At 44.9% G+C, this 19,343-nt stretch overlaps 3 protein-coding genes across 4 annotated transcripts in view; all 3 read right to left on the reverse strand.

Annotated features, from left to right (window-relative positions):
• The window catches only part of SLC5A10 (solute carrier family 5 member 10), a 74,521-nt gene extending 63,881 nt beyond the window's left edge, over positions 1-10,640 (reverse strand). The window contains exons 1-5 of the mRNA XM_075285203.1: positions 10,412-10,640; positions 7,443-7,514; positions 6,331-6,435; positions 4,041-4,100; positions 3,322-3,426 (exon numbers count right to left, since the gene is read on the reverse strand). Of these exons, the coding sequence (XP_075141304.1) occupies positions 3,322-3,426; positions 4,041-4,100; positions 6,331-6,435; positions 7,443-7,514; positions 10,412-10,528 (459 nt within the window). The 5' untranslated portion in view covers positions 10,529-10,640. The remainder of the gene's footprint in view (positions 1-3,321; positions 3,427-4,040; positions 4,101-6,330; positions 6,436-7,442; positions 7,515-10,411) is intronic.
• The window catches only part of LLGL1 (LLGL scribble cell polarity complex component 1), a 409,866-nt gene that overhangs the window by 269,135 nt on the left and 121,388 nt on the right, over positions 1-19,343 (reverse strand). The gene's annotated exons all lie outside the window — the stretch shown is intronic.
• The window catches only part of PRPSAP2 (phosphoribosyl pyrophosphate synthetase associated protein 2), a 32,607-nt gene continuing 29,654 nt past the window's right edge, over positions 16,391-19,343 (reverse strand). For both annotated transcript variants that reach the window (XM_075285275.1, XM_075285276.1), the window contains one exon: positions 16,391-18,061. In XM_075285275.1, coding sequence (XP_075141376.1) covers positions 17,903-18,061 — 159 coding nt within the window. In that variant the 3' untranslated portion in view covers positions 16,391-17,902. The remainder of the gene's footprint in view (positions 18,062-19,343) is intronic.

Consider the following 19,343-nt stretch of genomic DNA (forward strand, 5'->3'; position numbering starts at 1 on the left):
CACACGTCTACGTAAAACACTTTCAATTGCGGTGGAACTACAAATCCCATCATTATATAACGATTCACTGAAAAAGGGTTTTCCAGGACTTGAAAACCATGTCTGATCTCTTCCAGAAACAGCGCCACACCAGTCTAAAGGTTGTGCCTGGTATTGCAGATCAGCTGTATTGACGTGAAAGGGGCTGAGCTGTAATACCACATACAACCAATGTAGAGATGTGGCGCTGTTCCTGGAAGCAAGAAGCCATGTAGGAGATTAGAGCTACCTGGAGATCTCCGGGACTGGTATTCTGGGATAGGTGACAGATGGCGGCAGCGGTTGTTAGATAGAGCGCCCGGATTTCATTTGGTTGTAAACCTCAATTTAATTTGTGTTTTGAAGAAACATCATTAGTATTTTATGAGAATTATACGCGACGCCTGGACACCTGCTGGAGAATAATACCAACCATAGCACGGCCATACACCTTCCTGCAGCGCCCACTAGTGGCATGGAACAGTATTACAGGGGATGAGAATTATTTTAACTCGTAATCTATTGCTCAACGGCAGGTATAGTATATATAGTGTATCTAAGCCTATAGTGCATGGTACTGTAGCCGAGAATTTGTAGCATTATTATAATTATAATCTATAATGAACTACTAAAAAGGTGTATCTGAGCCCATCATATGTGACACTGTCTGTATCTAAGTCTAGGATATGATACTGTCTGCTGAGATAACATTATCAGATGTCTCTAAACCTATAATGTGCGATACCACCTGCTGAGGTGTGTATCTAAGCCTATTGTGCATGATACGGTCTGATAAGGTGTGTATCTAAAGCTATCATGTGTGATACTATCTTCTACTCCGTATAGTTAAGCCTATCATGTGTAATACTATATAGGTGTATCTAATCCTGTTGAGTGTGATACTGTCTGCTGAGCCATGTATCTAAGCCTATAATGTGTGATACTGTCTTCTGAGCTGTGTATCTAAGCCTATAATGTGTGATACTGTCTGCTGAGCTGTGTATCTAAGCCTATAATGTGTAATGCTGTCTGCTGAGCTTACCATGTACCGTATGTCTGCTGTGCTGCTATATCTAAGTCCTGTTGCGTGTGATACTGTCTGGTATGCCATGTATCAAAGACTAGCATGGGCTTAGATATGTCTGTAGATCTGTGTATCTAAGCCTGACATGTGTGATACTATCTGCTGGGATGCGTATCTAAGCCTATCATGTATACTGCCTGCTGAACTGTGTATCTAAGCTTATCAAGTGTGATACTGTCTGCTGTGTTGCTGAATCTAAGCCTATCATATGTGATACTGTCTGCTGAGCCTTGTATCTAACCCTGCCATGTGAGATCCTGTATTCTGAGCTGCGTATCTAAGCCAATCATGTGTGTTATTGCCTCAGTGTATCTAAGTCTATGATTTCTATATACTGTCTGCTGTCCTGGGGATGTATATAAGCCTGGATGTGATACTGTCTGCTGATCTGTGTATCTAAGCCTATAATGTGATACCTCTATGCCATGATGTGATATATGAGGACATCACTGGATGACATTTAGGTGACATGTGACACATTCTCAGAATTCTCCCAGACTTTCCTCCTGAGCATCCTGAGGAGGTGACGGGTGAATTCTGAAGATCCCTTTGACCTACATTCCCGTGTCAATCACATGGCCAGGTATGTCTGGAGCCGAGCCATAAATGTATGATCAGGACTAGGCCTGGACTCTTATGTAGTGGATCAGTGTAATGAATCATGTCAGACAGTTGTAAGTAGTCTACATTACTAGATCATGACAGATTGTCGGTGCAGCTCTGGATCTAACTAGAGAACAAGTTGAACATTTACCTTCACTTAACAGTGTAAAACTACATATCGTGTTCTCTCAGTTCTGTCCTTTTACCTTCAACCTGAGACCTAAAAACGCTCCTATATTTGGTAATAAGAAACTGAATGCAGCTCTGGATGCAACTGGAGCACAAAACATTGCATACATCAAATCAGTAAAAGTGTCCACTACATCTGCTTATAATGTAAATTATTTCATCTCATCTTCTTAAAATCATTGTTGGAAATGTATGAAGACTGGAGTTGTGAATGCCAGTCCTCATACCCCTCGATGATGAGAAGGCGAACATCTCCTCATAACTGAAGTGCGACCTCCGCTGAGACAGAAGTCTGCAATACATTCTAAAAAGTTGCAATGCTCTTACAACTTTTTATACTTTGTACACCAGAAAACTGTGTACTGTGACATCACTGTGTGTATTATCCTGTACTGTGACATCACTGTGTGTATTATCCTGTACTGTGACATCACTGTGTGTATTATCTCTGTACTGTGACATCACTGTGTGTATTATCCTGTACTGTGACATCACTGTGTGTATTATCTCTGTACTGTGACATCACTGTGTGTATTATCTCTGTACTGTGACATCACTGTGTGTATTATCCTGTACTGTGACATCACTGTGTGTATTATCCCTGTACTGTGACATCACTGTGTGTATTATCCTGTACTGTGACATCACTGTGTGTATTATCTCTGTACTGTGACATCACTGTGTGTATTATCTCTGTACTGTGACATCACTGTGTGTATTATCTCTGTACTGTGACATCACTGTGTGTATTATCTCTGTACTGTGACATCACTGTGTGTATTATCCCTGTACTGTGACATCACTGTGTGTATTATCCCTGTACTGTGACATCACTGTGTGTATTATCCCTGTACTGTGACATCACTGTGTGTATTATCCTGTACTGTGACATCACTGTGTGTATTATCCCTGTACTGTGAAATCACTGTGTGTATTATCCCTGTACTGTGACATCACTGTGTGTATTATCCCTGTACTGTGACATCACTGTGTGTATTATCTCTGTACTGTGACATCACTGTGTGTATTATCTCTGTACTGTGACATCACTGTGTGTATTATCTCTGTACTGTGACATCACTGTGTGTATTATCCCTGTACTGTGACATCGCTGTGTGTATTATCCTGTACTGTGACATCACTGTGTGTATTATCTCTGTACTGTGACATCACTGTGTGTATTATCTCTGTACTGTGACATCACTGTGTGTATTATCTCTGTACTGTGACATCACTGTGTGTATTATCCTGTACTGTGACATCGCTGTGTGTATTATCTCTGTACTGTGACATCACTGTGTGTATTATCTCTGTACTGTGACATCACTGTGTGTATTATCCCTGTACTGTGACATCGCTGTGTGTATTATCCTGTACTGTGACATCACTAGTGGTATACACATCCTTCATTATTACTGAGCACTCACAGAAATCTTAGTGAATACAGACAGCAGCAGGGAGAGCGCAGACAGATACATCTGAATCCTTTCTCCCCCAAATCTTCTCTGCAGATACTCCGGCATGGTGACAATCTGTAGGAGGACAGAACATGGTCATTATATACACACATGGTATATTCTCCATTACTGAATATAGAGATGGCCGCATTATTCAATCAATTACATGAATACAAATGGGTGACCAATCACTTACATATTAATCTTTTCATTGATCTTTAGCTTGCAGCACCCAAAATCAGCCATCTGGTGGCGCTGCATCACCAATAATACAGGTGAGTAATGCCCAGTGATCATTACACTAAATATATATATATATATATATATATATATATATATATATATATATATATATGCACACATACTGCTATTGTTGCTAGGTTACAGAAATTTTCCATTGATTTTGAGGGGGATCTCCACAGTGACTGGTAAATCTTCCATTGGTTCATGCAGTACTAGACCTGAGCACCAGATGGCGATGTAATAAAAGGTTCATTTATTCTAAGGCATGTAAAATATTAGAAAATAGCCAAGGGTGGGGAATGTGATAGGGGGGAGAACAGAGAGACCCCCAACTGTGTCATATACCTAGCCCCAGACATAGCTGTGTTATGAATATATATATATATATATATATATATATATATATATATATATATATATATATATTGTATATCCTGAGTACTTACCCCTGAGGAGATGTAAACTGGGACAAAGATCCAAGCCAGAGCCAATAAAATATATGTGGCCTGTAATATAAAAATCACATACATATATACTTGTCCTCAATGCACTGTATTCTCTGTATACTACGAAAGCATCAAGGGACCAAGAGTGATTAAACATTAGCTCCACTTTTACCTATCGGGCCCCAGTCCCTCCAGAACCGTCGTATCCTCTAGTGTCCCAACCTGGGGCTCTCCAGCATTTGCAAAATTGCAACTCCAAGCTTCCCAGCAGTTGTACTTTTGCAACAGCAGGAAAGCAGTCCACAGGCACGTGGCACCACAATTCTGCACCCTCTAGGTCACTTTATATTTCTTTATCTGCATACATTGCTCTGTAACATGAGTCAAATCATGTTTTATACTCTAGTCGCATACAGAGCTGCATTCACAATTTACAGAGGAAGGAAAATAACCTATGCAATCCACTACGTGATGCACCAGATGGGGATTCAGTACATTACAGGATCTCAGAACTTATAAATCAGAATCCGACTGCTTCAGTTTGTTATTCATTAATTCCAAGGAAAATTTACTGCAGCTTTGGAGGTGACTAGAGTGTAATAATAATAATACATTTTATTTATATAGCACCAAGATATTCCGCAGCGCTGTACAATTTGTAGGGTTCAAATACAGACAGAAAGATACATTACAAAGAAAGTCATTTCACACAATGGGACTGAGGGCCCTGCTTGCAAGAGCTTACAATCTATGAGGTAGAGGGGGTGACACAAGAGGTAGCAGGGGCGGCATTGCTTATGCAGAGGTCAGACAATGTTGTAATAGAGGTGACTGTCATTACACAAACATAAGACTTTATGAGCTGTCACCAGTCGTGTCCTGTATGTGCATATTGTGCCTGGACACATAAAGTTAGCCTGAATCGGCATCATATCATGTGGGGTAATGTGGGAGCGGGGACAGAGGAGGGTTAAGGGTTTACATTAGGAATTATGACAGGCCTGTCTGAAGAGATGCGTCTTTAGTTTACACTTGAAGCTGTAGAAATTGGGAGTTAATCTGATTGTCCGGGGTAGAGCATTCCAGAGAAGTGGTGCAGCTCGGGAGAAGTCTTGTATACGAGCGTGGGAGGTTCTGATAATAGAGGATGTAAGTGTTAGATCATTGAGTGAGCGGAGAGCACGGGTTGGGCGGTTGACAGAGATGAGGGAGGAGATGTAGGGAGGTGCGGCATTATGGAGAGCCTTGTGGGGGAGGGGGATAACTTTATATTTTACTCTATAATGAATAGGCAGCCAATGTAGTGACCGGCACAGACCCGAGGCATCGCTGTAGTGACTGGCACAGACCAGAGGCATCGCTGTAGCGTCTAGCCTGATAGATGAGCCTGGCCGCTGCATTCAGAATAGATTGTAGAGGGGAGAGTTTAGAGAGGGGAAGACCGATTAGTAAGGAGTTACAGTAGTCAAGGCGAGAATGAATCAGAGAGACAGTAAGTGTCTTTAGTGTATCTCTGGTACGGAAAGGGCGTATTCTGGAGATGTTTTTGAGGTGGAGGTGACATGAACGTGCGAGTGATTCAACATGAGGGGTGAAGGAAAGGTCTGCGTCAAACATGACCCCGAGGCAGCGGGCATGCTGCCTAGGAGTTATAGTAAGGCCTGAGACTGCAATGGATATATCAGGGACAGATCTATTAGATGGTGGAAACAGCAGTAGTTCAGTCTTTGGGAGATTCAGGTTCAGATAGGAGAGGACATGATATTAGAGACAGCAGAGATTAGAGTGCAGAGAGCGGAAACCAGATTGTAAGAGGTCAAGCAGAGAGATAACGGATGAAATGAGAATAGACCAAGCGTTCCAAGATTTTGGAGATAAAGGGAAAGTTAAAGTGTAAGGCTGACTCTGGATCAGCACAATAACAGCTAAGTTTTTGGTCAGATTTACACTGTATTAGGGTGCATTCAGACTACGTAACGCCGGGCGTGTATGAGAGCCGTACACGCCGGCATTACGGCAGACTGCCGAACACTTCCCATTCACTTCAATGGGAGCGCTCGTAAACGCCGCTGTTACGAGCGCTCCCATTGAAGTGAATGGGAAGTGTTCGGCAGTCTGCCGTAATGCCGGCGTGTACGGCTCTCATACACGCCCGGCGTTACGTAGTCTGAATGCACCCTAAGGGTTGTACAACACCATTCCTTTAAAGCATGGCACAAGAGGGCAACTGGTGAGAAAGCCCAAACTTTCCCTGGTTTGTTTATCTCATATTGTCCATCTAATCTCTTACATTCCATTCAAATCCAGCCACGGCGATGCCACCTGCCGCCCCAGTGCCCGCCAGCCCGATAAACAGCCCCGAGCCTTCACTGCTGGCAAAGAGAGAGGCGCCGATCTAGGAATAGAACACAAAGCCAGAGAGCGGATTAACCATGTGCCACGTGAAATGTTGTCACCCAGCTTTCCCACACTCCTGAATAACAAACACCACTTCCTACCCATAATTCCTTGCTGCAAAGAACCAGTAACCCACTAGGGACTTGATCACTTGACCACTAGACACCAGGGACTGGAGCAGTAACTCACTACACACTAGGGATTTCAATACTTAAAGGCGTTCTCTAATATTGATCACCTGTCCTTAAGATAGGTCATAAATATTGGATGAGTGGAAGTCAGACACCTACAAACCCCACAGATCAGCTGATGGAAGGGGCTGCAGTGTCTCGACCAGTGCTGTGGCCTATTCACTACTCACAAAAAACAGCGCCATCCATTCTATAGTGGCTGTGCTTGATATTGAAGCTAGCTCTATTTATTTTGAATGGGACTGACCTGCGATCTGGCCACATGACTGATGAACCTGAAATCACATGGCTAGTGAAGAGGGAGCGTCAATACCGTTGCAAACAGCTGATCCACAGGGATCCAGGGCGCAGAAGCCCAGAGATTTTCAATTGATGACCTATCCTAAGGATACATCATTTATTAAAGCCTGGAAAACCTCTTTAACCACTGGACACCAGGACCAGAATACAAGAACTGCTATCGCTGCACCGATTCACTAGTGGACGTTTGCTGTCGTGCTTTCATGTCACCAGCAGGGGGAGCACGTGTGCACATTTCATTGCCTCTCTGGGGCTTTTCTGTGCCAAGGAGTTGAATAGGTTCAAAAGGCAAAAAGCTCCGACTAATCCGTCTTACAAATCCGAATGAATCCTTACCCTTGTAATTTCCAAGTCTGGGTGTTAACCCCTTCTGTAATATAATGTACTTTGCTTCCACATCTACAAATAATGACTTATACGTGTCTATAATATATATATATATATATATATATATATATATATATATATATATATGTAGAAAACATTTGCTATGACATTTGCTGTATACACTCACCGGCCACCAGGCCATATTCCGCCCTGCGAGGAAATAACCGCTCAGCGTATTCCTGCTAACACGACAAGACGACTAGAAGAGAAGGAAAGTCATGAGCAAACAGAAGACGTCTTATAGGATTCTCCACTATATTTGTGTCATGTTCTGGGGCAGATGATTGGATCCCAGGTGTCACCTGTAGTCACAGCAGGGCAGAGATTCTTCATGGCAGGGCAAATTCTAATAGGGTAGGAGAAGAGAAGCAGCGGGGGGACAGGGACTGGGGCAATAAACTACTGGACTCCAGGGACTGGAGCAAAAACCACTGGACACAAAGGATTGGGGTGATAAACCACTAGACACTAGAGACTGGAATACTAAACCCCTGGACACAAAGGATTGGGGTAATAAACCACTAGAGACTAGAGACTGGAATACTAAACCCCTGGACAGCAGGGACTGCAATACTAAACCAATGGATATCAGGGACTGCAATATTAAACCACTGAACTCCAGGGACAGCTGAAGTAACCCATTATACAAGGGGATACTAAACCCTTGGACAGCAGGGAGTGCAATACTAAACCACTGGACACAAAGGATTGGGGTAATAAACCACTAGACACTAGAGACTGGAATACCAAACCAATGGATATCACGGACTACAATATTAAACCACTGGACACCAGGGACTGCAGTAATCAACCATTGGACACTTGGAGCTGGGTAACATTAAACCACTAGACAGCAGAAACTGGGGTAACAAACCCTTGGACACCAGGGAGTGCAATACTAAAGTACTGGACTCCAGGGACTGGGGAAGTAACCCACTAGACCCTTGATGGCGAACCTATGGTATGGGTGCCAGAGGTGACACTCAGAGCCCTCTCTGGGCACCCATCCGTGGAACAGATTATAGTGTGTGTGAGCCACCGTGAAGCAGATTATACTGTGTGAGGACCACAGTGCAGCAGATTATACTGTGTGGGGGCCACTGTGCAGCAGATTGTAATGTGTGGGGGCCACTGTGCAGCAGATTATACTGTGTGGGGACCACTGTGCAGCAGATTGTACTGTGTGGGGGCCACTGTGCAGCAGATTATACTGTGTGGGGGCCACTGTGCAGCAGATTGTAATGTGTGGGGGCCACTGTGCAGCAGATTATACTGTGTGGGGACCACTGTGCAGCAGATTGTACTGTGTGGGGGCCACTGTGCAGCAGGTTATACTGTGTGGGGGCCACTGTGCAGCAGATTATACTGTGTGAGGACCACTGTGTAGCTGATTATACTGTGTGGGGGCCACTGTGCAGCAGATTGTAATGTGTGGGGGCCACTGTGCAGCAGATTATACTGTGTGGGGGCCACTGTGCAGCAGGTTATACTGTGTGGGGGCCACTGTGCAGCAGATTATACTGTGTGGGGGCCACTGTGCAGCAGATTATACTGTGTGAGGACCACTGTGTAGCTGATTATACTGTGTGGGGGCCACTGTGCAGCAGATTGTACTGTGTGGGGGCCACAGTGGAGCTGATTGTACTGTGTGGGGACCACTGTGAAGCAGATAGGACTCTGTGGAATCACATTGGAGCAGAAAGCTTTATAGAGCCCCATTCGTATGACCATATTTTGCAGGTCTGTAATTGTGGATCCGCACATTATTAAGGTTAAATTGCCATGTTGGCACTTTGTGATATATTAGTGGGTTTTGGGTCGCAGTTTGGGCACTCAGTCTCTAAAAGGTTCGCCATCACTGCACTGGGCAATAGAATACTAAACCGTTGTACTCCAATGATTGGGGTAATAAACTACTTGAGACTAGGGACCGCAATACTAAACCCTCTGGGTACCAGGGACAGCAATTCTAAATCCCTTGCTAAACGGGAGGAGGGGAAAATAATCCACAAAGCAATAGAAAACTAAACCTCTGTATTCCAATGCCTGGGGTAATAAACCACTGGACACGAAATACTAGAATACTAAACCACTAGACAGTAGGGACTGGGGCAATATAACAGCGCACCAAAGATTCCAACAATGAACCAGCAGACTTGAAGGAATCGACCTCGACACTGAAATACTGAAGCGCTGGCGAAGAATCCGAGTGATGAAGTATTACATATTGGAGACCGGGTCAGTAAACCAGTGACTGGGGCTGTAGCGTTTGGACACAACACAAGAATATCAGTATAGTAGTGATTTACCCGGCCATGGGTGCTCAGGGTGTATCAAGAGATATATGATCAGGTCATGGATCAACAGGGTAATGTATGTAATCTATTGCTCCCTGTTATCAGGCAGTGTAGTCAGATAAATATGTATTTAATATCAGGTTCAATGAGAGCCATATACAGTAAGCTCCTGAGCGCCCCCTAGTGGTGGCTGCTGACAGTCAGTAAATGCCCTTCCAATGGGAGACCCATGAAGAGTAATAGTAACAGGTTATCTATACCAATTGTGTACCATAGAGAGATCAAATACACAGAAAGAAGACCTGACAAAGCAACGGGGGTTTCCTTGGAGCAAACACAATGCCAAAAAGAAGACATCCACATGTCAATGTAGCAGAGCTGAGAATGTCACCACATGTCTTTGGCTTGTTAAGGTCTTAGAGGGGTCCCATCAGAAGCTGTAAACTATGGTTGGGACCCCTGACTGTAAGGGACCCATGCAGGAAGATGTGGGCAAGACATCTGCCAGCTGCCTATGGCCACCAGGTTTAAGATACTCTGTCCACTAATGTATGAAAAGTGGTAAAAGTTGTCACACGCTGCGAAATTACTGCAAAGATTACCGCAAGTACTTAAAGGGCCACTGACACTAAAGGGCTTATGACAATCCAGTAAGGTTATAGGAGAAGATGGAGATAGATAAGGGTAGGAAGTTTTCTGCCTCTCCCCAATCCGACATGGCTGATAACAGAGAGCAATAGTTTGCATTCCACGGCCAATTCCCTCAAGGTAGATCCCATAGATAAAAGAGATTTCTTACCCAGATGCCCACCGCCACGTTGAGCACAAAATAAGCCACGATCACGATGATATCGGAGATGTTGAATTGCGCCATGGGGCTTTGCGTTATCGTGGCGTTTTGCTCCATGGTTTGCATGCTGCTACTTCCCGGTACAGAATGGGCAAAGCAGCAGGGTCCGAGGGAGAAGTGCTGACTCCAAGGATCGCGCCAGCAGGTTGGGGTAATTGATCATTAATCCAGCTGGACAGTCACTAATGCCGGAGGCTTTCATGCAGATATAAAGGGACACAAAGTGCATGGCACCATTTATAGTCGGAGTCACGACACAACCTCAACAGACAGCAAATCAGGAGCCGGGGTCATCCCCCACCATTCCACTCTGCTTCTGGACCAGTTAAGGGGATGGCGGTGTAATTCTCCAAGAGTAGACTCCAAAGGCTTTAGCTTGGTGCAAGCTGATCACTAAGGCATAGGCTGGTGACATATACACAGGACTGTGCCCGGGAGTGTCAACTGGTACACAAATGGGCCCTTGTGGGTAGTGGATGCTCCATATACAGAACAAAATGGGCACACGCAACCAGCTGATGCCACAATGGAGTGGTTAAAAATTGATTCTCCCTGTAGTGGCAAGTAGGTGGCGCTACCTTAGTGGTCTGGTGGCTCTGTCAGCCAATACACCCTACTGCATGGTCCAAATGGTAAACTATGCGGGGTTGGTGCCTAATAGGAACAGTTACTGGAGGTAGCGCCACCTGCTGGATTCACGATAGGTCAGGGAGAACCTACAATTAGTCACTGTATTTGGTATTTACCTGAACAACAGTGGCTCCGGAGCAAAAGGCTCTGTCCACCAGTACTGCAGTTTGGTTCCATTCACTTGAATAGGATCTGCAATAACCAGACACCACCACTACACAGTGCATTGCGCCCTCTGCTTCCAGCTCTGTCCACTGTATAGTTCATGCACCAGCTGTCAGACCCCTAGTGATCTATTAGTGATGGCCTGTCCTAAGGATAGATCATCAATATCATTAGACCGGAAGATCTCTTTATAGGGACTGTACAGACTGTGATATTGAGGTCCGCTTCCTCAGGCCAGTGACATTACGTCCATTGGTCACATGGTCATGCAGCAGCTTGGCCCCATCAATGGGGCTGAGCTACAATACCAAGCACAGCAGCTATACAATGGATAGCATCAAAGCAATCCAACCTCTAAATCCGTGTGCGGGAGTAAAATTTTCCAAAACTGTACTGACTTACATTGTGCTGCGGCTTTTTATGGCATCTTCTCCCAGAGCTCCATTCTGCCATCTGATGGGTTGCAAAAATGCCCTATAAGACCAAGGCCCCACATGGAGTAAGTGCCGGGGTATCCACACACTGTATACGTGCACCGGTGGTTTCCCTATAGGTGGAATGGAAGCAGAAAAGCCACAGAAGAAACCTCTGCAGAGTTACTGTGAAAAGCGCTGAGGGAAAACTGCCATGCGTTGCCGTCTCCTCCGCCGTTTATCCCGCAGCGCTTTTCTGCTGTGGTCCACGATATGGGTCCTTAACCAGTCGGTAGAACACAGTGATGGCGGATTAGTGAATATTACATTACTAGGTTAGATACACACAGATAAGCTGACCCTTCCACAGGGTGAGAAAAGCAACTTTGAGTATTAAATAGACCGCAGAAAGCCGTAAGACTGTGCCTGGAGTCAGTACGTAGTGAGACCCGATCGGCAGGGGTCTGGATCACATCCATGTTATGCCGGGGCTCCTGCACTCACCAGGTTTGGGGATTTCTACTTTCTAAGAGGAATGTGTTACCTGGAGGTGGTAATAGGGTTAACCGATAACTACAGCCGCAGCAACGGCCTAGAGAAGCAGGAAACCATTAACAGGTTGTGCTCGGCAGCCATAGGAGCGGGTGTAATGTAACACTGCACTGTATCAGAACAGGAACATGGCATCATGGCATACCTGGAGTAAGGCTAGGTTCACACTTGCACCAGGCTTTCCGTTGTTTATATCCACCATGGGAATGGAACAATGGAAAGCCTGTCCACTAAACCAGCTGTTACCCACAGACACCCCCAGACTATTAGGGGGGTTTTATACTGAAACCAGCAGAGAGAAAGGTTCTCCATAACTATTCTCTCTGCCAATGTTCTGCAGAATCTCCGATGCAGATGAAGCCTTAAGGGTGCATTCACACTGAGTATACGCTGAACTGATTGTGAACGTAAAATACGTTCAGAATAAGCGCATACAAAGCAGATCCCATTCATTTCAATGGGAGCAAGCATATGCGCATATCACATTGAAACCAATGGGGGGGGGGGGGGGGACAGCCCATTCATTTCAATGGGGAGCGCACGTATACTGGCTCCCATTGAAATGAATGGGATGTGCCTTATACGCGCTGATTCTGATCGTGTTTTACGTTCAGAATCAGCTCAGCGTATACTCAGTTTTAATACACCCTAACTCTGCAGAACCTGGCTTATACTCCAGTCATATCTACAGCTACAGTTAGTCTTGCTGGCTTGTCTCAAAGTCAGGATAGTGAGTGCAGCTCTGGAGTATAATACAGGATAAGTAATGTAATGTATGTACACTGACTGCACCAGCAGAATAGTGAGTGCAGCTCTGGAGTATAATACAGGATAAGTAATGTAATGTATGTACACAGTGACTGTACCAGCAGAATAGTGAGCGCAGCTCTGGAGTATAATACAGGATAAGTAATGTAATGTATGTACACAGTGACTATGCCAGCAGAATAGTGAGCGCAGCTCTGGAGTATAATACAGGATAAATAATGTAATGTATGTACACAGTGACTGCACCAGCAGAATAGTGAGCGCAGCTCTGGAGTATAATACAGGATAAGTAATGTAATGTATGTACACAGTGACTGCACCAGCAGAATAGTGAGCGCAGCTCTGGAGTATAATACAGGATAAGTAATGTAATGTATGTACACAGTGACTGCACCAGCAGAATAGTGAGCGCAGCTCTGCAGTATAATACAGGATAAGTAATGTAATGTATGTACACAGTGACTGTACCAGCAGAATAGTGAGCGCAGCTCTGGAGTATAATACAGGATAAGTAATGTAATGTATGTACACAGTGACTGCACCAGCAGAATAGTGAGCGCAGCTCTGGAGTATAATACAGGAGGTAACTCAGAATCAGTAAAAATAATACATTGTATGAAATGTAGCTTGTATCTATTGATAGACTGGTGCTCACAATTGGACATAACATTTAAATCCACAAGTGGTCATAAAACCCTGACTGGTAAGATACAATATAGTATGTGACACTATATTATGACAACTACTCCCCCCATCCTCCTCCCAGTGCTGCTGTGCTGATGACTCTGCAATGACAACATGTTCCTTTACACTCCATGCACAGTATTGGATACCGTCCAGTATATATCCGTGTAGGATGTATCAGAGGGAATGGCAGAATTTGCTGACAGATCCACAAACACAGTAGAGATAAGGGAGCGTCTTGCGTTGTTGAGGTTGTGACTCATTTCTAATGAAGCGCAGTAAAATTAAGGGCCAGGAAACATGCAACTAGTGCAAATTGGCGTAATGGAGCAGAGGTCACGAAAAACACCTACAAGGCATAACACCTGTACACTCAGCACAACGCAGCGGAGGACATCTGTGCACCAGATATCAGGCAGATGACACCTTATCTACAGGGATCTGCTTTACACATTGTATTTAGCTACAGATATCAGCAAAACACAAGGCAATGGATCACGTAATGGGGATGAGCCTAACCAGTGTGGGATATTAAACAATGTATCATCCCATTGACAGTCCCATCATCACAGGCAGTGCAACAGTAAGGCCCGATTCACATCTAAGCTCAGGTTTCCGTTTGGGGAGTCCGCTTGCTGGGACACCCCCAAATGGAAACCTATATACATAAAATAACAAAAACTGGTGCAGCGGGAAGGTGCGGAGTTGGTGGAGGTGGATACAAAACTCTGATCATCATAGACCTCAATACTTTTGCACATATAGGGACACCTATAGAATTCGGCACCTGAAAGTGAAGCTTTAGGACTCTATAGTAAAGCTCGGTCCTGGCTGCTGGGTCTGCTGTAGCCTCTGCCTGTTTCTAAAGGACACCTGCAATCAGATAGGGATGTCTTATATAAGTTATACATCTATGATCCATACTATATACAGACAGACGACAGATAGCACCCCTTCTTCCCCACCCAGGACACTAACAATGGCCTGTCACTGGTTCGGCTTAGGCCGGATTCACCCGACCAAGTCCATTCCAGGACTCTCTCTAGGTATCAGCTGGATCTTCCAGCCTGAACTCAATTTACTTGTCAGGACAGCTGGGTTTGGACTGGTAAATCCGGCTGATGCAGAAGACTGAGTTGTGTATCCAAAACTAGGACATGACAAAGCGGCCTTACATCCTAGTCACACCCAAAGACCTTTTTAAAGAGCCAGACATGGAAAGAAAGCCTAAGTTTTGTACCTTTAAGAGGAGCACCATTGCATGGCCTATAAGGTTGCATTTATACCACAGACAAACATTGCAGACACTTCTCATGCAGTCTATGGTTTAATTTCTTAAAGGGGTCAAGCCACAAACGATGTAGCACAAATTGCTGATGGGTGGGGGGGTATGACTGCTAAGATCCTGAGGACGGGGGTGCGCAGCTTAACTCTATTATGAATGCGGGGAAAAGCGGCTGAACCCCTGGTGGGCACAGACTTCTCTCTGCTCCCATTACCTTCAATGGAAGATAGCGAATAATCTAGGCCTTGTCTATCTCTGATGCTAACATAGAAGTGGATGAGAGCAGAGGGGCATCTGTATCCACCAGGGGTTCAGAAACTGCTTTTATAATGGGGGGGTACAACACAACATATTCTCCAGATTGTGGGGGCTCGGTATTCAGGCCCCCACCAGTCAGCGATCTTCTATCCCAGGGGTAGGGAACGTACGGCTCTCCAGCGGTTGCAAAACTACAACTCCCAGCATGCATACTTGCTCTGCTGTTCTTGGAACTCCCATGGAAGTGAATGGAGCATGTTGGGAGTTGTAGTTTCACAGCAGCTGGAGAGCCGAAGGTTCCCTACCCCTGATCTATCCTATTGAGGAAGAACAAATATTAAGGCACAATCTAAAGCTGAGAAATTAATCGAAATAGAAGGTAAACCAATAGAACCGACATGATTATGTTCACGTTGGTTATTACAATATTTGCAAGGTTGCACCATTATACTACGACGTCTCTTCAGAGCTCAAAGTAAGAGATCAAACATAAAACAGTGTGACTCACCTCTCCTGGGCTCCGGCGCAGCTTCATGTCAGAGACCGCTGAGGCTGTGATCGGGCCTCGGTGCTCATGTGACATTGCGATGCATAGATACAAGCATCGAGACGCTGCAAGACCCACATGGCCGCTGAGGCCAAATCACACAGACCGCAGTGGTCTCTGACGTCAAGACTGTAAGAGAGCAGGGAGTTGTGCCGGAGCCCTGGAGAGGTGAGTAACTCTCTGTGTTGTGTTTTCTCACATCCCTGTGCCTCCTCTTATTAAACTCTGCGGTCTGAAGGGACCCCAGAGAACATTGGCAAATTCAGTTTGGCCCAAACGAAACCTAGCAAACTTCGCCAGATGAATATCGCAAGGTTCACCCAACACATTCCCATGCTTTAAAAGGGGGCATGACCTAAATAATCACGATTTTTCACTTGTAATAATCAAAACAGCATGCAGTTATAACTGAACTCACCTGCACTGTGCGAATGCATCCTAAGACAGGCCACTGTCCGAAAAAATAACATCCCACCACCCCCACATCTAATATAATGGAGGTCACCCATTCCTCTATGTGTCAGACGGCTCTGCCTTGGTCACCTGATCCTCCATACCTTTGTGCGGACAGCAAGGAGTTAATGAGGTCTCTGCTTGTGGCACGACACCATCAAATAAGAGAAAAATTCACACAAACAAACATTTTATTACATGTTCCCTCTTCTTCTGCAGAAAATAAATACAAGAGCATATTGTGTGTATGCTTCCAAAAAAAATTAAAAAAATAAAATAAAAAAAGCATCACTACCGAGGACCCCGATCCCCCTCCCCCATCAACATGGCAGCAGCTCTTCCGATCAGCGCAGGGGGTGAAGCCAAATTTTACACAAGGAGGAAAGGGGGGGGGGGGGGGGAGGAATCATTGGTATAAAAAAAAAAGTTGCGTGACGCCCTTGTGCTGCTCAGGGGGCCTGCCATATATTGATCCACACATACTACATTGCTCAGCAATGTTTCACAGGCCCCTGTCTGTGATCGGGGGCGGCCTATTAACCCCTCACTGCCTGCAGCAGAACATTAAAAGCTCAAAAGCAGCAGCACTAAGTACACAGTACAGAAGCAGGACGTGACCATACAGTATTTAGAGATGCTAAGCTCATCCTGACGTTCCTTCCTATCACCTTACATGGCTGACGGTCATGAGGCGATTATTTACTGAGCTTGAGGCCCCCAAAAGATCCAAAAATATTCTACAACTTTGCAGCAGATACTCTGTGCACCCAACAGCCTCCGCTTGAGACATATATGTTGTAGGGTCCTGTCAGCGACGTACTGGTACGACTGGTTTGTGCACCGAGACTGCCTGGCCCTATGTACGAAAACCCTATAGAAAGGGGGAAGGATATATGCATTTATAAATAACCCGCAATTTTCATCCGCCACATCTTGGCGCCATTTTTACCATAAGCAGTTTCGTACGTGAGCCCGGATCAATAGTGGCCTTGCTCCAGAGAGCGGGATTGATCTCCATCTACAAATATATAAACCTAGACAAACTAATAACGGGGATAAGATAAAGCACATTCCCCTAAAATACAGAAGACAAACCCGACAGATAAAGCTCAAGTCATTAAATTCATATCTGTATCTGGGAAAGCTGGGTGACAGACAATATGGCCACCATTACAGCTCCCAAACTAGTGCAGTGATACATCCCCTTCTTCATTATTCAGAAACATAATTGCCATTGGGGATCTATGGAAAGCTGGGAACGCTAAAATGGTGAGCTCACCCATCTCCCCCAGACCAAACAGTAGGGGGCGACTCAAGGACTTCACTACTGCGTTTTCTTATTTTCGGGTAGGTGCGGCTCTCCTCTAGTATTGCTGCTTTACGAGACGCCCCAAGTGCATGTAATAAAGGCAGACTTGTTCTGTGTCATTTGTGTGTGTGAGAATTTTGTTCACAAAAATTAGCAAAAAAAACATAAAAACAAGAAAAAAAAATTCCCCAAAGAAGTTGGGTATATCGGTGAACCTACAGGTAGACAGCCTGGAAAAGAACGGCTTTTGTTTGAAATCTTAAGGTAAGCGCTTATACGGCACAGAGAGACACTGTACAATTCCAGTTTTGGCCCTTGGTATAATTCCTAAAAAATATATATATATTTATAATAGACAAAAAAAAACGGCAGAAGATTAATCATCCACTCCTATATTCCTGAACAGGTACGACATGGACTCTCCGTTGTGGATGCGGCGGATGGCTTCGGACAGGATCATGCTGATGTCCACCGTCTTGATTTTGGGGCACTGCAGCTTTTGGATTTCGTGGGGGATTGTATTCGTGACAACTACCTGCGAGAGGAAAGAATATGGAAATTAGGAGAATGAAAGGATTTTTGGAGCTAATATACTCCTCAGCTATCGTTACATCAGATTAGTGGGGGTACAAAATCCAGCACCCCCCAGCAATAGGCTATTTGAAGAGGCGAAGACATTGCGGTCTCTATACCGCTTACCAAGCACAATACTGTACATCATAGTGGTTGTGCTCGGTACTGTAGCTCAGCCCCATTTGCTTGAATGGGACGAAGTTACGAACAGGTCACGCAACTGATAAACGTGACATCACATGGCCTGTGAGGAGGAAGTGGCGTAATAAAGTCCCACTGGTTCCTTAAGAAGTGATCTGTGGGGGTTGCTGGATTTCCATAGGACTCACGCACACACTCAAGCTGAGTGTAGGCCGAGCTGGGGCTAATTTTTTTTAACACCATGTGCTTGGATGACATTCGATGAATACCCATGCGTCTTCCGTGATGAACCTACTTCTATGGGAGCTTTTGATCTGTTTCAACGACACGGGATAGGACCTGCTGTATAATCATAGGAACAAAACGGAGCACCAGATGTCACTCTTGTTCATGCGCGTGGGGTCGCGCTCACTTGGTCAGTGATTGTGAGCCAAAACAATGGTAGTTTTGGAGACTACTCAGATATAAAATATAGAGGAAAGATTTGCCCCTGTTCTGTGCTTTCAACCTGCGCCTGGTAGCGATGCACAAACACTGAAGCAACTCACTGACCAAACACGGACTGTGATCATAAGGCCTGATATTGATGACCTGTCTTATGGAAAGGGCAACAATACTTTAGTGACAGAGACTTCCTTTAATGAGAGGAGGGTACCAGAAACCTAGTGGTGTTATTGTGTTACAAATCAGACGTTAAGCAAAAAGGAACTTTCCCTTCATGGGGTTCTAGGTAGACTCTAGGACTTGCAAATACTCTGAGGCCCTGGATTTCTGTGTATGTTCATAGTTGCAGAATTCAGGGTTGCCGGACCTGCAAATGCTCTGAGGGAGCTTGTGAAGCTGCAAGTTCAGAGCTCAGCAGGTGTTCATTGTACAGCTGGATTCCTTCTACCCCTCTCAACACTTAAAGGGGTATTCCGATAAGAAGCTAGCCTCCATAAAGATTAACGTGATAGGTGGGGATCAAACTACTGGGATTCCGTAATCACGAGAATGGGGTGTGATTCTGCCCCCGGTTTTATGGAACAGCAGGTTGGAAATGCTTGTCGCTGCTACAATAATTTCAATGGTTTTGTAGTTCATTGTGCATGTCTGATCTGATG

The sequence above is a fragment of the Leptodactylus fuscus genome, chromosome 8 (genome assembly GCF_031893055.1).
Source record: "Leptodactylus fuscus isolate aLepFus1 chromosome 8, aLepFus1.hap2, whole genome shotgun sequence".
In the NCBI taxonomy this organism is placed as follows: domain Eukaryota; kingdom Metazoa; phylum Chordata; class Amphibia; order Anura; family Leptodactylidae; genus Leptodactylus; species Leptodactylus fuscus.